The sequence below is a fragment of the Rattus norvegicus genome, chromosome 14 (assembly GCF_036323735.1).
Source record: "Rattus norvegicus strain BN/NHsdMcwi chromosome 14, GRCr8, whole genome shotgun sequence".
NCBI lineage: Eukaryota > Metazoa > Chordata > Mammalia > Rodentia > Muridae > Rattus > Rattus norvegicus.
Window position 1 is genome coordinate 4,245,388 of NC_086032.1, and position 17,100 is coordinate 4,262,487.

The window sequence follows — 17,100 nt, forward strand, 5'->3', positions numbered from 1 at the left end:
TAGTCAGAAGCTGAGAGGAGTTTGAGCCAGAAGAGCTGGGTTTAACCAGCCAGCCAGAGCTGAGAACTAGAAAGGGTGAGCTGATCAGCAGTAGGCCTTCACAGGCCTTCAAGACAACATTTACTGCAGACGAAGAGTTACGTTTACAGGGCATGGAGACAGGATGTCCGGGGCTTGCAGGCTACCAGCCTAGTTCCAGCTTCATAAGGGACCCTCTCACGGGAATAAGGTAAATCACGATAGAGCAGGGCACAGCATCCTCCAGACATCTGCACCCACGTCCACAGTGCCCAGACACCTGAGCACACCGGTGTAATCCTCACATGCACACTCCTACAGATGCCCACGCACTCGCTGACGTAGTGCTTTATCACACAGGCTATCCACCCAATGCCTCCAATTGCCGAGGTCAGTTTCCTTAGAAAAGGTTGGCACCCTGAGATGTAAGAAGTACAACTCCTGGTGCTCACCAGGCTGGTGACTGCACAGCCCTGCTTTTCAGGGGCACAGACCACCTTGTAAGAATGACTTGAAACAGGCCAGTCTCACGTCCTCTTGGTTAATATGTAGGTAGTTTTGTTTTTTAAAGGAAAATATGAAAGAGTGAAAGAGAAACAACTATTTTTTTTTTAAAAAACCGAAGGGTTGATTTTTGGTTCTCCAGGCAAAACAGACATGACAAAAGAACACAAATTATTTGTATTAAATTGTATTTTCAGGAAGATTACAAGGTTTGACATAGGCACAGAGAAAAGAACAAACTAAAGCTAGTATAAACAAGGTCAGTTACAGACTGACCTCTGAAATATGTTAGAAAATATACAGTAGTCACACTTTTTAAAAATATGACTGAGGAAAAATGTTTTAATTCAAGTCTTCTCAATCACTTGAAATACTTGTGAGCTAAACTCATACATTAAGGCAGATATTGATTTTTAAATACTCATTTAATTGATGAAATGTTTAAACTGCAATCAAAGGAGAAAGTTCTTGTTTAAAAAAAAAAGAGAGAACATTTTATTGCTACAAAGGGAACTGTACACAAAATCCTTGAAGCCATCTTAATGCTAACTGCTATTCAATGTAAAAAAAAAAAAAAAACTCCAATCAGGACAAAATACTTGTCCAATCAATCTAGAGGAAGTGTTCAAACCTGAACGCACACTTTAAGGTTCACTCTGAGAGCAGCATTTACGTTCAAATGATTACAACAGGCAGAGGAGCAACACACACCAGGAATCCTCAACACCAGTAAGGTAATAAAACCTAAGCTTAAAAATCATACAAACAATTTATCATATCTAAGTTTGGTTTCTATAAAAACTAAACTGAAATCATCTTAACTTCATTTTATTAAACAAGTGTCAAACATTTAGAAATTATATAAAACAAACTTTAATGTGTGGAATGCATGCAACATGGTGTCAGCTCATGTCCTAAGCTACTCAGCATCCTCCACGTCCTGCGGTTGCAGCCAGCGAAGCGTGGAGCCTACACCTGACTGTGCTCACACTGCTCAGTACCACAGGCCTGGGAGGCAAAATCCTCTGCCCCCTCCTCCTCCTCCTCCTCTTCCTCCACCTCCTCCTCCTCCTCCTCCTCCGCTTCCTCAGCCTCTCCCACTGTATCAGCTTCCCCTGCTACTGCTGTTGCGCCCTCCTCTCCCTCCACATCCCCTTCTTCCTCCACAGATCCAGCTTCCCCCCCTTCCCCCTCCTCCTCCTCCCCCTCCTCTTCCTCCCCCTCCTCTTCCTCCCCCTCCTCCTCTTCCTCCTCGATGGGTCCATCGATCTTCTCTTCTTCGTCCTCTTCATCCCCTTCGTCCTCTTCATCCCCTTCCATGTGCTGGCCCTGAGCAGGATCTTGAACTTCAAAAGGATTCTCTCCCTAAACAAGACAAACGGCTTTTACACTCAGCACATTTGCTTCTCCATGACCAAGATTTGCTGTATCTTAAGAAAAAAATAGTATTTGAAGTTCATTTTGCTTATGACAAATCTATTAAATATTTTAAGTATCTACTTCATTCCAATTGAGTATATGATTAGTTATTTTATATTCCTTAAATTAGAGCACTTTTTAAAAAGCCAAAGACTTCAACTGAATTTCTAAACTCCTATACAAAATACAAGTAGAAATATGTTTTTGATACAAGCAAACCAGCAGTGGCAGATGATCTACTTACTAACGCAGCTACTCACTGTGCTTCTGTTCTGGGTCTCATAAGAGCTCAAGGAAAACTGTATGTACCTTGCTTTACCACTAGACACCATGCCTTATACTTAACACTTGCAAAAATTAGAGAAACATTTTTGGCAAACATTCAAAGGTACAATTTTGTCCTTTTATTACTTTTACCCTGTATGTGCATATGCATGTGCACCTCTTACATGTGGAGGTCAGATAACCATCAGCTATCTGTCTTCCCCTTCTAGAACCCAAGAATTCAATTCTGGTCACTAAGGCTAATGGCAAGTGCCTTTATGTGGTCCCTGGGGTCAGTGCCTTTATGTGGCTGAGCCACATCAGCAGGCCGGTACTTTTTATCTTAGCAATTATTTATCTGGATTAAGTCTCATATAAAATAGACATACTGGAGACTATATTAACATGTGAAACCAAGAGGGAGTAAGGCCTATTAACAATCTGCTAAGGCTGGTGCTACATTGTAAGATGGACCAGAGAGAAACCTGTAGGATCAAGTGTAATAATAAATGTCTGGGTAGTGCAGGGTAATGATTCAGAATGGGCTTAGAAGGCCCAGTGTTCCATTTTCATACAGAAGAAAAGGGGAGGCGGACCCCGATGAAGACGACTCTTCATTATAGCCTCTGGTAAGAAGAAGACTGTGAACCATCGATGTGGGGCATCAGGACAGAGTATGTATGTTACCATGGGGAGGGAGAAAGAAGTGGTGGGGCATGCTACATACAATTAGAAGTGAGGTGTACAAATGTTTCTTCACCCCATAGAGAAGAGTGGCCAGAGCAAAGTGTTTACAGAATAGATGTACATGGAAGTCAGCACTGAGCTAACAAAGAGTCCCACATGATGGAGGGGTTGGGGATTTAGCTCAGTGGTAGAGCACTTACCTAGGAAGCACAAGGCCCTGGGTTCGGTCCCCAGCTCCGAAAAAAAGAACCAAAAAAAAAAAAAAAAAAAAAAGTCCCACATGATGACAGGAGTGAGTCAGGCCTGGGGTGAAAGCTGAGAAGCAGCCTGCACATGGGCAGGGGTGAGGAGAAATGCTCAGAGCAACAGTGGAAGCTTAAAGTTAGGTTATAAATGACCAGCGTCAAGCAATTCAGACACAAGCTAAAGGGGGACTGGAAAATCATCAGTGTCCATCACTGGCAAAGACGAATGAGGAAGGCTGAGGGTTCGTTTTACAAGTTTTAAATAAGAGTATCATAATTTTTGTGTGTTTGCATGTGACTGCAAGAATGTCCATGTATGTGGAAGTCAGAGGACAGCTCCTGATGCCATTCCTCAAGCTGTGCCCCATGATTTGTGAGGCCAGTTAGGCTAGGCTAGCTCAGCACAGAGCCTCAAGGATGCTCCTATCTCTGCCCCACAGCACCAACATGACAAACACGCAGCCCATGTCCAAGTTCCTCTTAAGTGGGTTCTGAGGTCACACGCAGGTCCTTACATTTGCACAAGTTGTTTACCAAGTGAGCTAACTCTCAAGTGCCAGGATGTTAATTCTTAAAGCACTAAATGTGACAATCGGATCACCAACATCTTAACAACAGTTTGTAAAGTATGATAGAAGTGGGAGTAGAGCAATAGCAGTTGTCCAAGAGCATGTCTTTATAATGAATCTCCTCTAAGTTCACAAAAGCACATGTAAAAGTTGTCAAGTCCTGAAGCCCTTTCCTAAAATACTAACTTCTAATCAACCTCAGACAGTCTGAATCAAAACTATCAGAAAGAAGCCTAATAAGAAACACTTCAGGGGCAGGGAGTGGTAGGGTACCCTTCGATCTCAGCCCTAAGGAGGCAGAGGCAGGTGGATCTCTGTGAGCTTAACAGCAGTCTGGTTTACAAAGCTAGTTCTGGGACAGCCAGGGCTACACAGAGAAACCCTAACTTGGAAGGGAGAAAGAGAGGGAGGGAGGGAGGGAAGGAGGGAGGGAAGGAGGGAGGGAGGGAAGAATAGAAAACACTTCAGAATACTAACCCAGAGGTCTGCATAAGGCTTGGACAGTTGCTTATTTAACCTTTACAAAAGATCCTGATTCTATTCTTCCAGGTGAGAAGTCTTCAGTTACAGCAAATAACAGGAGGTGTAGAACCTCACAGGGGCAAGCTATCTTCTGAAGTATGGTAAGAAAAGGCCGTAAAAAGGGGAGATCCAGAGTCCAGAAACGATCAGGTCACTCTTTAGGGAAAGGGTGAGAATTGTCTGTCGAGAGGACACTGATATGGCCAGGGTATCAGATCCAAATAAGGATGTGAGGATGATGAAACAGACATGGATGAGGAGAAGACAGTGACCAAGTAAGGACTACACACAGATCTGAGGGAGCAGCTCTCTATCCTCCTAGTGATGTGGGGAGTGGGGAGAGCAAGGATGAACTCTCGGCCATGTGAAGAGGGAACAACTTGAAGCAGTAATTATGGAAGACATAAGTCAACCAAAGGCCTGGGGAAAAAACTCAGTAATAAAGCACTTGCTATAAGTGAGAAACTATAGTGTGAGTCTCAAAGCCCAAATTAAAAGCCAGGCCTGGTGGCACAAGCCTGTTATCCCAGAGTTGGGGAGACAGAAACAACTGGGTGGCCAGCAGCTTCACTAAATATGCAGGCCCCAGGCCAATCAGACCCAGTGTCAAAAGCAAGGTGCAAAGCTCCAGAGATGGCATACTCAGAGGTCCCTCCAGTCTGCGCACATGCGCACACACACGCACGTGCACACACACGCACATACACACACACAGAGGAAGCATGTACACACTTACCACATGTGACTGAAACTAACATCCTGACCCTCTAACACACACTGATTTAGAGCTAGAAGGGGGAGGAGACAGGAAATGACTGCCCCCTCTCCCCCCTGATCCAACATTCCCCTTAAATGCCTGTGCCTGTTTCCGTGTCATGTCACAACTCTAACACCTAGAACTATACAAGACATTCTAAAAAGCTTTTGTCCAAAGCCTCACCTTAACGAAGCGCTCATACCGCGCCTTCACGATGGGGTTGTTTAAGATGCTTGTAGCAGTCAGCACACTTTCCCTTTTTATCTGTTCCTTATAAGCCTGTGGAGAACAACACAGTGAGGCTCTGGACAGCCATGGCATGGGAAGCTTAGAGATTTAAAGTGGTATGTTACACTAATTTCTATATTTAAATCACTTTTACAACAAATTAAGTTATAAGTGGCTATAGCCATTGTGCTTGTAATCTAACCATTCATGGACTGAGACCATAAATTCTCATAAACCAACACAACACAACACAACACAACAACACAAAACACAACACAACACAATAACACAGCACTTCCAAGTGTAAGTCTTTTACTCCACACTTATCAAAACATCCAACATAATCAGTCTTCCTCAAGGCTTCTAAGAAGTTATCACAAAACATACTACACAATAGAGACAAGGTAATGATATGAGGCATCTTCCGCCGGACAGCAAAGGAGTATGAAGTGAAATTCACATCTGACAAAATGCAGACTCAAGCCTCCTCTTTTTAGTCACTAATTTTTAAATCTTCAAATCCATTTTTCCAAAAGATCTCACTTTTCACACTATAAGTCCCCATGTTTTCTGAAGTAGAGCCCACTCGGTAAAGCCCAGTATAAAGGAGAAACAGCATGTCCCATGAACAAGCAGCCTGTATGCTGTCGAAGGGTATCCTGTTCAGAAGCCACAAGACATAGTAAATGCAAATACTAATTTTAAATGTGCTTTCCCAAACAAAAAACAGGCCAGTCATAATAAAGTTTTTCTTTCCTTTTTGTTCTAACACATATATATTCACAAAATCATTTTGTAGCAACTTAAAAATAAAAAAGAGTAAAAACAAAAACTGCTCTTCAGGTGTGAGTTCCTGAATGCTCACTATTAGAGGCCCCATTTTACTACGTATTACATGTTAGTTAGCTGACCCCTTAAACACACACAAAAGAATGACTCCAGCTTCATCTAACAGATGAGCAAAGTCAGATGAGGAACTTCTTTACCACGAGGATTCTATCCCAGAAAGCCTTGCTCCAAGTCCATGGTCTCACTATGATATGACTCTGCCTCTAAGCTGGCACACAGCTGGCTGTTCACTGAAGATATAGGACAGAGTGTCTTAAACAATGGCCAAAGGAAATTGTAAAAAGCTGGTAGAAAATTCAAGAACTGTACAAAGATCCCAGCCTTACCTGCTTCCCTTTGCCATGGTCAGGAGACTTGAGGTGCAGCTGAACTGAGCTGTGCAAAGCAGGGATGTACATGCTACAAGCACTACAGTGAACGGTCTCCACTTTCATCATGTGGTCATCAGCAGTGACACCTACAAACACGTGTATTTAGGGAAGAAACGCCCACATCCTTACTCCTGACAGATCAAGTTCTCACTAGCTTCTGTCATCATTTTTATTCCTTTCAACAAAGGATCAGAGCATGTAGGCGTGTGTCAAGTTCTGCACCTCTCCTGTCTACAGACATAGGGGGTTTGGGGCTTTGTCAGAGCCTCCTAGAAGTGGAGGTGAAGGTGGCTGTACCTTAACTGATGTACATTTTCTTTTTTTTTTTTTTTTTCCGGAGCTGGGGACCGAACCCAGGGCCTTGCGCTAGCAAGCGCTCTACCACTGAGCTAAATCCCCAACCCCTGATGTACATTTTCTTAACCACTGAGCCACCTCTCCAGCCGGTCCCTCTCTTATCCGGTAAGTCACTCGTAGCTTTTAGTCCACCTCCTCAAAAAACACGGCTTAATGGATGTTATTTTAGTAAAATAAGATTTCCATTATTATGTACATGAGTGGGCAGGAAAAGCAAAAGAGATGCCATAAGGAACAAAAACTCTATCCTCAGTCTACAGAATGCCCGCTCTAAGGAGTCTTGGGCTGAGTGTGCAGCTCACTGGTGGAGCACCGCCTGGCTCCTGGTGCGAAGCAGAGTGGTGGTGCTGTCTGGGGAGGCACTGCCTGGTGAGCCGCAGTGCACTGGTGGGCGTGGTCTGCAGTGCTTACAGCCTCACCCGCGTGCAGTCCAGTCTCCTGCTTGTGTTTGTGGCACAAGTGTGTGCTCTCAGCCTCCTCCCTCTCCTGGCCACACTCTGTATGTACCATGCCAAGGCATTTTAGCCTTACATGGTACAAGAGGAAGGGCCATTCATTAATTTCCTGATATTATGTGATCACAGAGTAAAATTCAGAGAGAGAGAGAGAGAGAGAGAGAGAGAGAGAGAGAAACTGAAAGTAAATTAGAAAAAAAGCTACTATGTACTCTTCAGAGAACATGTGAGGATTTGAACAAATGCAGTATGTTTTTAGATTTATTTCGCACAGATGCATATGTAACGTGTTTGGTGCCACTGGAGGTCATCAGAGGGTGCTAGACTCCCCAGAATGAGAGCATGAATATTCGGAGTGGCCATGTTGGTCCTCGTAGTCAAACCTGGGTCCTCGCGAGACTAACACGTCTCCAGCTCCCAATGCAAGCTCTAGGAAGTAAATAACACGTTTATTCAGCATGTCAGACTGCACCTACAGGGGCCATGCTGCACTGGATGGAAGCTCCACGGCTAACTCCTTCCTTAGGCTTTGCTGGATGGTAGAGCTACTTTTCAAGAAAAATATTTTGAGTTTTTGTTTCCTTATTTAAAGAATAGCAAAGGAAATGACAGATTTTGGAGATATGCTATGTTATTCAGATTTATTTGTATTATCTGTTAACTTTTTGCATCTGTGTCTGTGTGGGCAGTCCTGGTACTGAGACCAGAACGTCAGGCCCTCCTGGAGCTGGAGTCACAGGTAGCAGTGCACTCCAATCGAGGCTCCCAGGCGACACTGCACGCTCCTAACCTTGGTCATCTGTCCAGCCCCAATGTTCGTTTTATGACTCCTGAAAAGATAGCGGCGGGCAACTGAATGCACGAAACAAGGTTTCAGAGAACAGATCTGTGCTAGACCTGCAGATACAATTCCCATAGACATGTTCATTTAAACTCGGTGTGTAAATGAGCGCACCTGAAAGAAATATAAAGGAAGAGAATAACGAAGTAATGACTGGAGAAGAGCAAAGACCGAAGGCAGAGCAAGGGGACCAGGAGAGCACTGGGACAGGAGAGGCTGGGAAACCTACAATCACAGGCAACCGAGTGGGTGGGAATGCGCATTCACTGAAGAGGACTTAAACGTCGATCACTCGGGGTGGGGCTCACACCTGTAATCCTGGCGCACAGGAGGCAGAATGCTGCAAGTTCAAGGCCAGGGGCTACATAATAAGACTGTATCTCAAAACAAAATAAGGGCCCGCATTCTGCGTGAGCAGACTCAGCGGGCTAATGAGAGTGGACGCTGTTTGTTTATTAGGTGTGGCTATGAGAGCTAAATGACGAGGTGTCGGGTGGATGAGGGTGAAAACAGCATGGTCAGGGGTTAGAAATAGACCACGCTCAGCATGGGGCTGGTGCCTGCAGAATGGCTGGCTACAGTAGTTACCTTTTTGTTCTTTGTTTTTATTTTTTAAATAAGAACAGGCTTATATAGGCTTCAGTGATAGAATCAAAAAAGAAGGAAAGACTGAAAAAAGAGTTAATGAACTGAATTTCAGAGAGAAATAACAGAACTGGAGAGAAGGCTCAGAGATTAAGAATCAGAAGTGCTCTTGCAGGGGATCTGAGTCTGATCTTAAGAATCCACAAGGGGGCTTGGAGTGACTCCGGGTCCAGGGTAGAGGAAGCCTCTTCCAGCCTCTTTGGGGACTGCATCATGAACAGTACTCTTCCTACACATGTAATTTTAAATTTTAAAAAAATCATTTAACTCTAAAAACAACTGAAGAAAGTTAAGAAAACCAGCAGGAAAATTAAAGAGACATCCTTCGGGCTGGAGAGATGGCTCAGTGGTTAAGAGCACCGACTGCTCTTCCAAAGGTCCTGAGTTCAAATCCCAGCAACCACATGGTGGCTCACAACCATCTGTAATGAGATCTGATGCCTCTTCTGGTGTGTCTGAAGACAGCTACAGTGTACTCATATACAATAAATAAAATCTTTAAAAAAAAAAAAAAAAAAGAGACATCCTTCATCTAATGCAGCGTTTCTCAAACTGTGGGTCAGGATCCCTTTGGGGGTTGCACATCAGATATCCTACATATCAGATATTTACATTACAATTCATAACAATAGCAAAATTACAGTTATGAAGTAGCAACCAACTGGTTCCCAACCTTCCTAACACTGTGACAGTTCCTCATGCTGTGGTGACTCCCAACTGTAAAATTATTTCATGCTATTTCATAACTATAATTTTGCTCCTGTTAATATAAATATTTTTGGAGAGAGAGGTTTGCCAAAGTCAAAACCCGGAGGTTGAGAACCTTTATACTGAAGAGAAAAGGTAACCATAATAAACACAGAGAAACAGGAAGCCAGGAAGTCTACGTCTGACACACTACAGCAAGTGTGACTGTAAAAGGTATCCATCTTGAGGTCTTCAGATTATGATACACAAAATATAAACATACATTTATAAAAATGACTTTCCTAAATACTCACCTTCCATAATATCTTTTTCAATTATCTTGTAAGCTTCTGGGTGATTAAGTGTTTGTTGCTTACGAATAGATGCTTTTTTAAATTTATTCACCATACATTCCTAGAAAATAAAAAGGATACAGACTGTTTCCAAGGAGCACCTACTGTATGCTCATCCTATGAGAAACACCATCACTAACAGGGATTGCTGCTCTGTAACAACAAGAAACCCACGATTTACTTGAATAGACTATTATGAAACACCAAAAAATGGCTTCTCTGTTCACAATGTCTTCTAGGCATCTAGAGTAAGAAATCAGAGGCCAGATGGTGACTTTCTCAGGTAAGAGGTGAATCATAACTGATGGATAGAAACCCATTATGGGAAAAGGACAGGAACAAATTTTAATCTAATCAAAGGACACGATTCTGCTAGATATAGAGGTCTGAGTGAACACTGTATTTTTAACTTTCTACCAGCCCAAATTAGTTTTGTGCAATTAGCAGTCCAGCTCAGGCCTCCTCTCTTAGCATTTCTGACTAAAAGTATTGTTTACTTTCTTAAATCCCTACAGTATTCCTGCAGTCTCGGCATTTCCACCTAAATAAAACTATCTGTGGGGTTGGGGGATTTAGCTCAGTGGTAGAGCGCTTGCCTAGGAAGCGCAAGGCCCTGGGTTCGGTCCCCAGCTCCGAAAAAAAAGACCAAAAAAAAAAAAAAAAAAAAAAAAAAAAACTATCTGTGCACCTATGAACAGGTTTTATTCCAATTATAGTTGGCTCACTAAGAGAAATGCTAATGTCTTCAAAGTAATCTACTAAAATGACAACCACATGGAAGACACAGGCAGACAGACAGACGCCTGTCCGTCCGTCCTCCCTGGCACTGACGTCTAGTGGCAAAGTCATTTAGCTTCTATGGACACGAGTTCATCTGAAATGAAGACTAATGTACCAGCATATTTCCGGGCTGGATTCTGGAATCCAGTGGATTCTACGGGAGTGACAGATGAAGCTGAATCAACGAATAGCTAAAGGAATTCTTTTTCCTGACAACTTTTTCAGAAATAACTATGAGAAATGAGTTCTCAAGTTAAAAATCCAAATTCTAATATGAAATTCACATCTAACTAATTTTAACAAGTTTCCTTAAATGAGTAATTATCAGTTTTTCAGAAACATAAACAGGTGAGAGAGAAATTATAAACAGAGATCAAATAAAATATTTCCCACTTCAAGAAAACCTACTTACATGTAAAAACTCCATAACTACTTTATCAAATTTGGTTTGTTTCTGAATGTGATCTAATGTTTCTTGGTGTGAAGAACTTTCCAGATGCAGTTCAATGTCTTTTTCTTCAAAGGTTCGAAACTTACAAAATGAACATGTGAATGCCATTCTGTAAGGAAAAGAAACCCCTTTGAATATCACCTTATTCATTTAGAGCTTCTAAAGATGGGTATTAGCTGCAGTTACTCTATTTTAGAATTCTGAAATTAAGGTAGAGGGGACAGTATTTAAGTTCCCATTCAGACAGCAGTCACTGAAGTAACTCTGCATTTTAAGCTTCTGGTATAAAAAATATAAGGACCAAAAAGGTGATAACCTCCAGCATGGGCCATTCAAAAGCTACAATAAATATAAAGAACCATCGAGTTCCAAAACCTCCACAACAAATTTCACATTCTGGCCCACCCGCAGGTCTCTAAACCATTAAACTTCTAAAGCCAGATAGAAGCAGCAATTACTCAATTCCACAAGGCTCTGGGGTCTACAGTCCCCCACAGTAAGTCAGGAGGACAAACAGGCCTCGAATGCACACATAGACATTATTTAAAGATGAAAGTCCACCCAAAGTGAACCCTCCACGGCTTTCCGACATTCTATGTAAGCCGTCATTTCTTTTTCCTTAAATTATGACAACAGTCTCCTGATTGGGATCTTTTGGCACTGCTATTACATTCATTTCCTGAGTTAATAAGTTCAGGAGCTAACTGCTCAGCTCTCTATTTGTAATCTTGGGCAAGTTATTTCTCTGGCCTTAGTCTTCACAGAGGTGACACATGAACCCCTTAAGATGGCTCCTGTAATAGTCATTATTCAGTTAATTAGTGCTCCTTTCTACAACAGGTTACAGCTTAAATGCATCACTGACTCCTTAATACTCAGAAGGCAGGGTGAGAGATGGAGAGATGGCTCAGTGGTTAGAGCACTGACTGCTCTTCCAGAGGTCCTGAGTTCAATTCCCAGCAACCACATGGTGGCTCACAACCATCTGTAATGGGATCTGATGCCATCTTCTGGTGTGTCTGAAGACAGCTACAGTGTATTCACATATATAAAATAAATAAACCTTAAAAAAAACAACTTCAAAATGCCTTGAACTGCTACTCTCTCCTTGGCAGTACACAGAACATACTGTGTCTTTAATAAACATTTTAATTATGTTATACTTTTAAATCATCACTTCCTCCCAACCCAGTTTTCTACTCTGTATTATCAATAAAACGCTTACTTGTTTGCTTTTACCTTAAGGCAAGCACACCTGGATTGTCTCTCACAACTCTAGCATTCTTAGATCAGTTCAAGTAACACCCTCATCATGCTGCCAGTGATTCAAAAATTATTGCTAATAACACTGACTACTTCATATTTCTCTTCTGGCACTTTTTCACCACATACTGCTGTGTCTCATGCCAGGTTCCCTAAGTAGTACACACAGCTCCCGCTTCATCACAGTGAAAGCATTCAAATATGAAGAAGCCCATCCAAAACCAGTCACTTACCATCAACCTCACATCTTCCTAACAAAGTAAAATTACTCTGCGTAATAAAATAACAGTACATAAGGCTGTAGATGTAACGTACGAGTACTGCACATCTGCAATATGTGTTAGGTCCTGGTTTAATCATGAGTATTGTTTTTAAAGCCTAAAACACTAGAGAATTTTTTAAAAGATTCATATTCTATAAAATGATTAATTCAGTTGAATTGTCAGGCTTAAAGCTATGGAGGAAAAAATAAATATATGCGTCTTTAATTTTTTCCTAATTGCAAAGTTTATTCTACTAACAGTTATCAAACTCAGATCTATTTTCAAATTTTAATGGAAAAAGTACCCAGAATAATTAAATACAAAATTTAATCTTATAATAAATAATCATACTTAGGCTCCTATATATTTAACACAAACTCTTTAATTTCCACACTACACTATAACTATTATTTATGCCAATGGAATTTAAAGAAATATGGAGCAGGAAAGAAACACAGAACAAATGGTCCTGTTAAAACTCCCACTGCACCACCCAGCTAGACCACCTACTTCCTTCTCCAGGTCTAGCTCAGTGAGTCTCTGATCTCACCCACTCACCCTTTCTCCCCAGTCCTTCAGCTCTATCCCAGGCCACACCTAATACCCTGGCCTAGGTTTCTGCCAGAATCCTGTCTACCTACCTGTCAGTCCACACAGTCCTCCCATGCTACATCCAACCTCACACCGAGCCTGATCTGATGCCCACATTTCAGGCTTGGATCAGAATCCTATCCACCGCCCCAATCCACTCACTTCATTACACAAGCCATGTCCACCCTTTAGTTCCAACCTGCACATCCTCTCTTCTGCCCTAACCTGCTTATATCAGACTGAGAGCTAACAAAACACCTCCACGAGACAGACCTCACCAAAACATACAAACAAGATGAAAGAACAAGGCAGGGCCTTCTCGTCAATCCTACCAGTTCTGTAGAAATGCTTCCCAATAAAAACTACCTAAATGAAACCAAGAACATAGAATTTAAAAGGAAAACCATAAACTTTACCAAAGAATTCAAGAAGTTTAAAAACACAAAAAAAACTCAATGAAAGTAAGGAGACAGAACTGAAGGAGAATAGATTCCTAAGTGATGTCTGAGAGAACATGAACCAGGTTGAAGGAAATGATGAAGACAGGCCCAGGGGACAGACACCATGAACTAATCAAATCCTCAAATTATAGGCACAGATGAAGGAAAAGAATCCCAAGTTAATGGTATAGACCAGATGTTCAACAAGTTCCCTAAACTATGGGAAGTCAGTCACACTCAGACAGATAGAAGTACACAGAACATCAAAAACACTAGACAAGGAAAGACGCTCCCCATTGCCATAGCATAACTAAAACACTGAGTATATATACATACAAAGTGAGTTGAACTTGCAAGAGAAAAAGAACACACAAGTCACATGTAAACAGCTATGGGGATTAACAGCTGATTTCTCAAAGAAAATGTTGAAAGTCAAAGGATCCTGGAGCAATGCAGCCCAGGCCCTAAGACTATGACAGCCAGCCTAGACTAATACACACAGCAAAACTATCTATCTACCATGATTGAAGAAGAGAGAAAACCTTTCCATAATATAAGCAGCACAAAAACATATACAAAAACCAAACCTAAGGAAAATACAGGAAGCAATAATTTGGGCTGAAGAGAGAAACTGAGAATAGCATAGACTATGAAAAAAATATGAAGCCATAATTATTAAAACACATAGTACCACTGAGAACCAAACACCAAGAATCAACACTATGATGACTGTAACTAACAAGTACATTTCAATAGTAACTTTAAATATCAGTGGCCTCGATTCTTTAATCAACATACACATACTGGACAAAAAACAAAATCTGTTTGTCTGTTGTCTACAAGAAGCAACACATCATATCTTTAAATATAGGCACTGCCTTAAAATACAAGGACGGACAAAGGAACTCCAATAAAATGGGATCAGAAAGCTAGCAGGCTCCTCAGTCCTAATACCTAACTAAACAGACTTCAAACTAGAACCAAACAGAAAAGATACCGAGGGATACTTCATTCTAATAAAACGGACAGTTAACCAACAGACATCACCATCCCAAACATATGCACCAAATTCTGCAGCATGCTATTTAATTTAAATCCAAAACAAAAAACACTACTGGATTTAATGACACGGATTAATATCAATCCATTAGTAGTAGGGGATTCAAAAGGGCCATGGTGGCACAAGCCTTTAATGCCAGTACTCAAGAGGCAGAGACAGGTAGGTCTCACTGAGTTTGAGGCCAGTCTGGTCTACAGATTTGGGTTCCAGGACAGCCAGGACTACACAGAGAAGCCTTGTCTCCAAAACCAAAACCAAAACCAAAATCAGGGGATTTCAATACCTCACTTTTTCCCAATAAACAGGTCATCTAAAACAAAAATAGAGAAACATCAGACTTATTAGCATCATACATCAAATGGACTTAACAGATATTTACAAAATATTCACATAAACACAAAGAATATACATTCTATAAAGCAGCACTGAAGCTTCGCTGAAATGAACCATATCCTGGGAACCAAAACAAATGTTTACAAATTCAAAAGGACTAAGATCACTCTTTGTATCCTACCTGACCACTATGCAATAAAATTTAAAGCTGACAGCAAACGCATTTCTAGTAAATACAAAACCCATGGAGACTGAAGAATATGTTGCTGAAAATGAAACGAGAAGGAAAAGTTTCCTGGAGTTAAATGAAATGCAAACACTGCAAAGCCTTTGGGACACTAAGCGCAGCCCCATATGGAGCTCAGGTCTGCAGCTCAGGTGTTAAAGAGCTCACGCAAATGACGGTGATGCCAGCCAAAGACGGGAGGAACAAACCCAACCCACACCCAATCAATGGCAAAAAAGAATAAAAATCAAGGAAATCAATGAAACAGAAACAACAAAAACTGCACAAACAATCACTGGATCTCAGAGCTGTTTGAGAAGATGAGCAAGATTGACACACCCACCGCTCAACAAACACCCCCAAAAAGAAAGGAAGGCAGGCAAGCAAGAGGAGTCAAAATAACAGTCAGAAATGAACAAGGAAACACTACAACAGACACCAAAGAAATTCAGAATATTATAAGGAAATATTTTAAAAACTTGTACTCCATTAAGCTGAAAAACCTAAAAGAAATGGATGGATTTCTAGATTCTGCAAAACTGCCAAAATTAAAGCAAGCAGTGAGCAACCTAAAGCTTTCCGGGTTAAAAAGCAAAAGACCAAACACTGAAATACTAGCGCAAACTCCCCTCCAACCACTTCAAAAAATAGAGACAGGAGGAGCACCTCCAAACTCCTATGAAGCCAGTTATCACTCTAAGACTAAAGCCAGGCAGACAGCTCCTACCCCCTTCAAAAATAATAACTGCAGGGCAATATCCCCCAACACGAGACTCAAACATACTCAGTACAACACCTGCAAACAGAATGCAGACGGACATTAGAAAGACTGTCCCACATAACCACGCTGGCTTTACCCCTGAGTGCAGCGATAGTTCAACATGCCCAAGTCAATGATGCAGAACTCACATACATAAACTTAAAAAACAAAAACCAGATGCGGAAAATGACAAGATCCACCATGCCCCAAGGGCTTAGAGAAGACATAACAACATGGTAAGCGCTACCTATGTACAAGACACTCACAACCAACATCATAGGTGGAGAAAAGGTTGAAGCAATCCCACTGAGGTCAGGAACAAGACAGGATGTCTACTCTCCCCACTCCTTTTCAATACTGTGCTTGAAGTACTAGCCACAGCAATAAGGCAAGAGAAGGAAACTACAGAGATACAAATAGGAAAGAAATCAGACTATCCCTACTGCAGATGACATGGTAACTATACAGACCCCAGATGTTAGACCAAGAAGTTTTTATAAATGAAAAAGTAAGCAATGTGGCAATATACAGAATCAACTTGCATGAATCAATAGCTTTTCTATACACCAACAACAAACATACAGAACCAAGATGGTGGACACATTCCCACTCACAATAGCCTCAAAGAAAAGTAAGTATCTCTGAATAAACTCAACCAAGGAGGTGAAGGACCTCAAAAAAAAGAAGACTTTAAGCCTCTGATGAAAGAGATAGAAAAAGACAGTAGAAAATGGAAAGACAGCCCATGCTCAGGGACTGGAAGAATTAACATTAGGAATATACAGATTCAAAGCAATCCCAATCAAAAGAAAGTATCTTCAACAGACAGTGTGCTAACCAAACTGGCTTCCACATCCGGAAGAATGAAAACAGACCCACATCTGTCACCTTGTACAAAACTAATTCCAAATGGATCAAACACCTAAAAGTGAAACCCGAAAAGGCTAGAAGAAAACAGGTAATATCCTACACGATACAGAGTAGGAAATAACTTCCTAAATAAGACTTCATTTGTCCAAGAATTAAAGCTAACATCTGACGCATGGACTTCATAAAATTAAAATTGCCTCCACAGCTAGAGAAACAATCCAAAAGGGGAAACCCAGAGAATGGGAGAGAATCTCAGCCAGCTACACATCTGACAGAGGATTAATATCCAGGC

General features: G+C 41.5%; 1 protein-coding gene across 4 annotated transcripts in view; it reads right to left on the minus strand.

Moving 5' to 3' along the window:
• Positions 1-693: 693 nt before the first annotated feature.
• Zfp326 (zinc finger protein 326) overlaps positions 694-17,100 on the minus strand; it is a 40,725-nt gene continuing 24,318 nt past the window's right edge. For 3 of the 4 annotated variants that reach the window (XM_039092634.2, XM_039092633.2, XM_063273731.1), the window contains 5 exons: positions 10,964-11,111; positions 9,733-9,832; positions 6,389-6,519; positions 5,169-5,264; positions 694-1,887 (listed from right to left, as the gene is read on the minus strand). In XM_039092634.2, coding sequence (XP_038948562.1) covers positions 1,492-1,887; positions 5,169-5,264; positions 6,389-6,519; positions 9,733-9,832; positions 10,964-11,111 — 871 coding nt within the window. In that variant the 3' untranslated portion in view covers positions 694-1,491. The remainder of the gene's footprint in view (positions 1,888-5,168; positions 5,265-6,388; positions 6,520-9,732; positions 9,833-10,963; positions 11,112-17,100) is intronic. The other variant, XM_039092635.2, reaches the window with a different exon arrangement.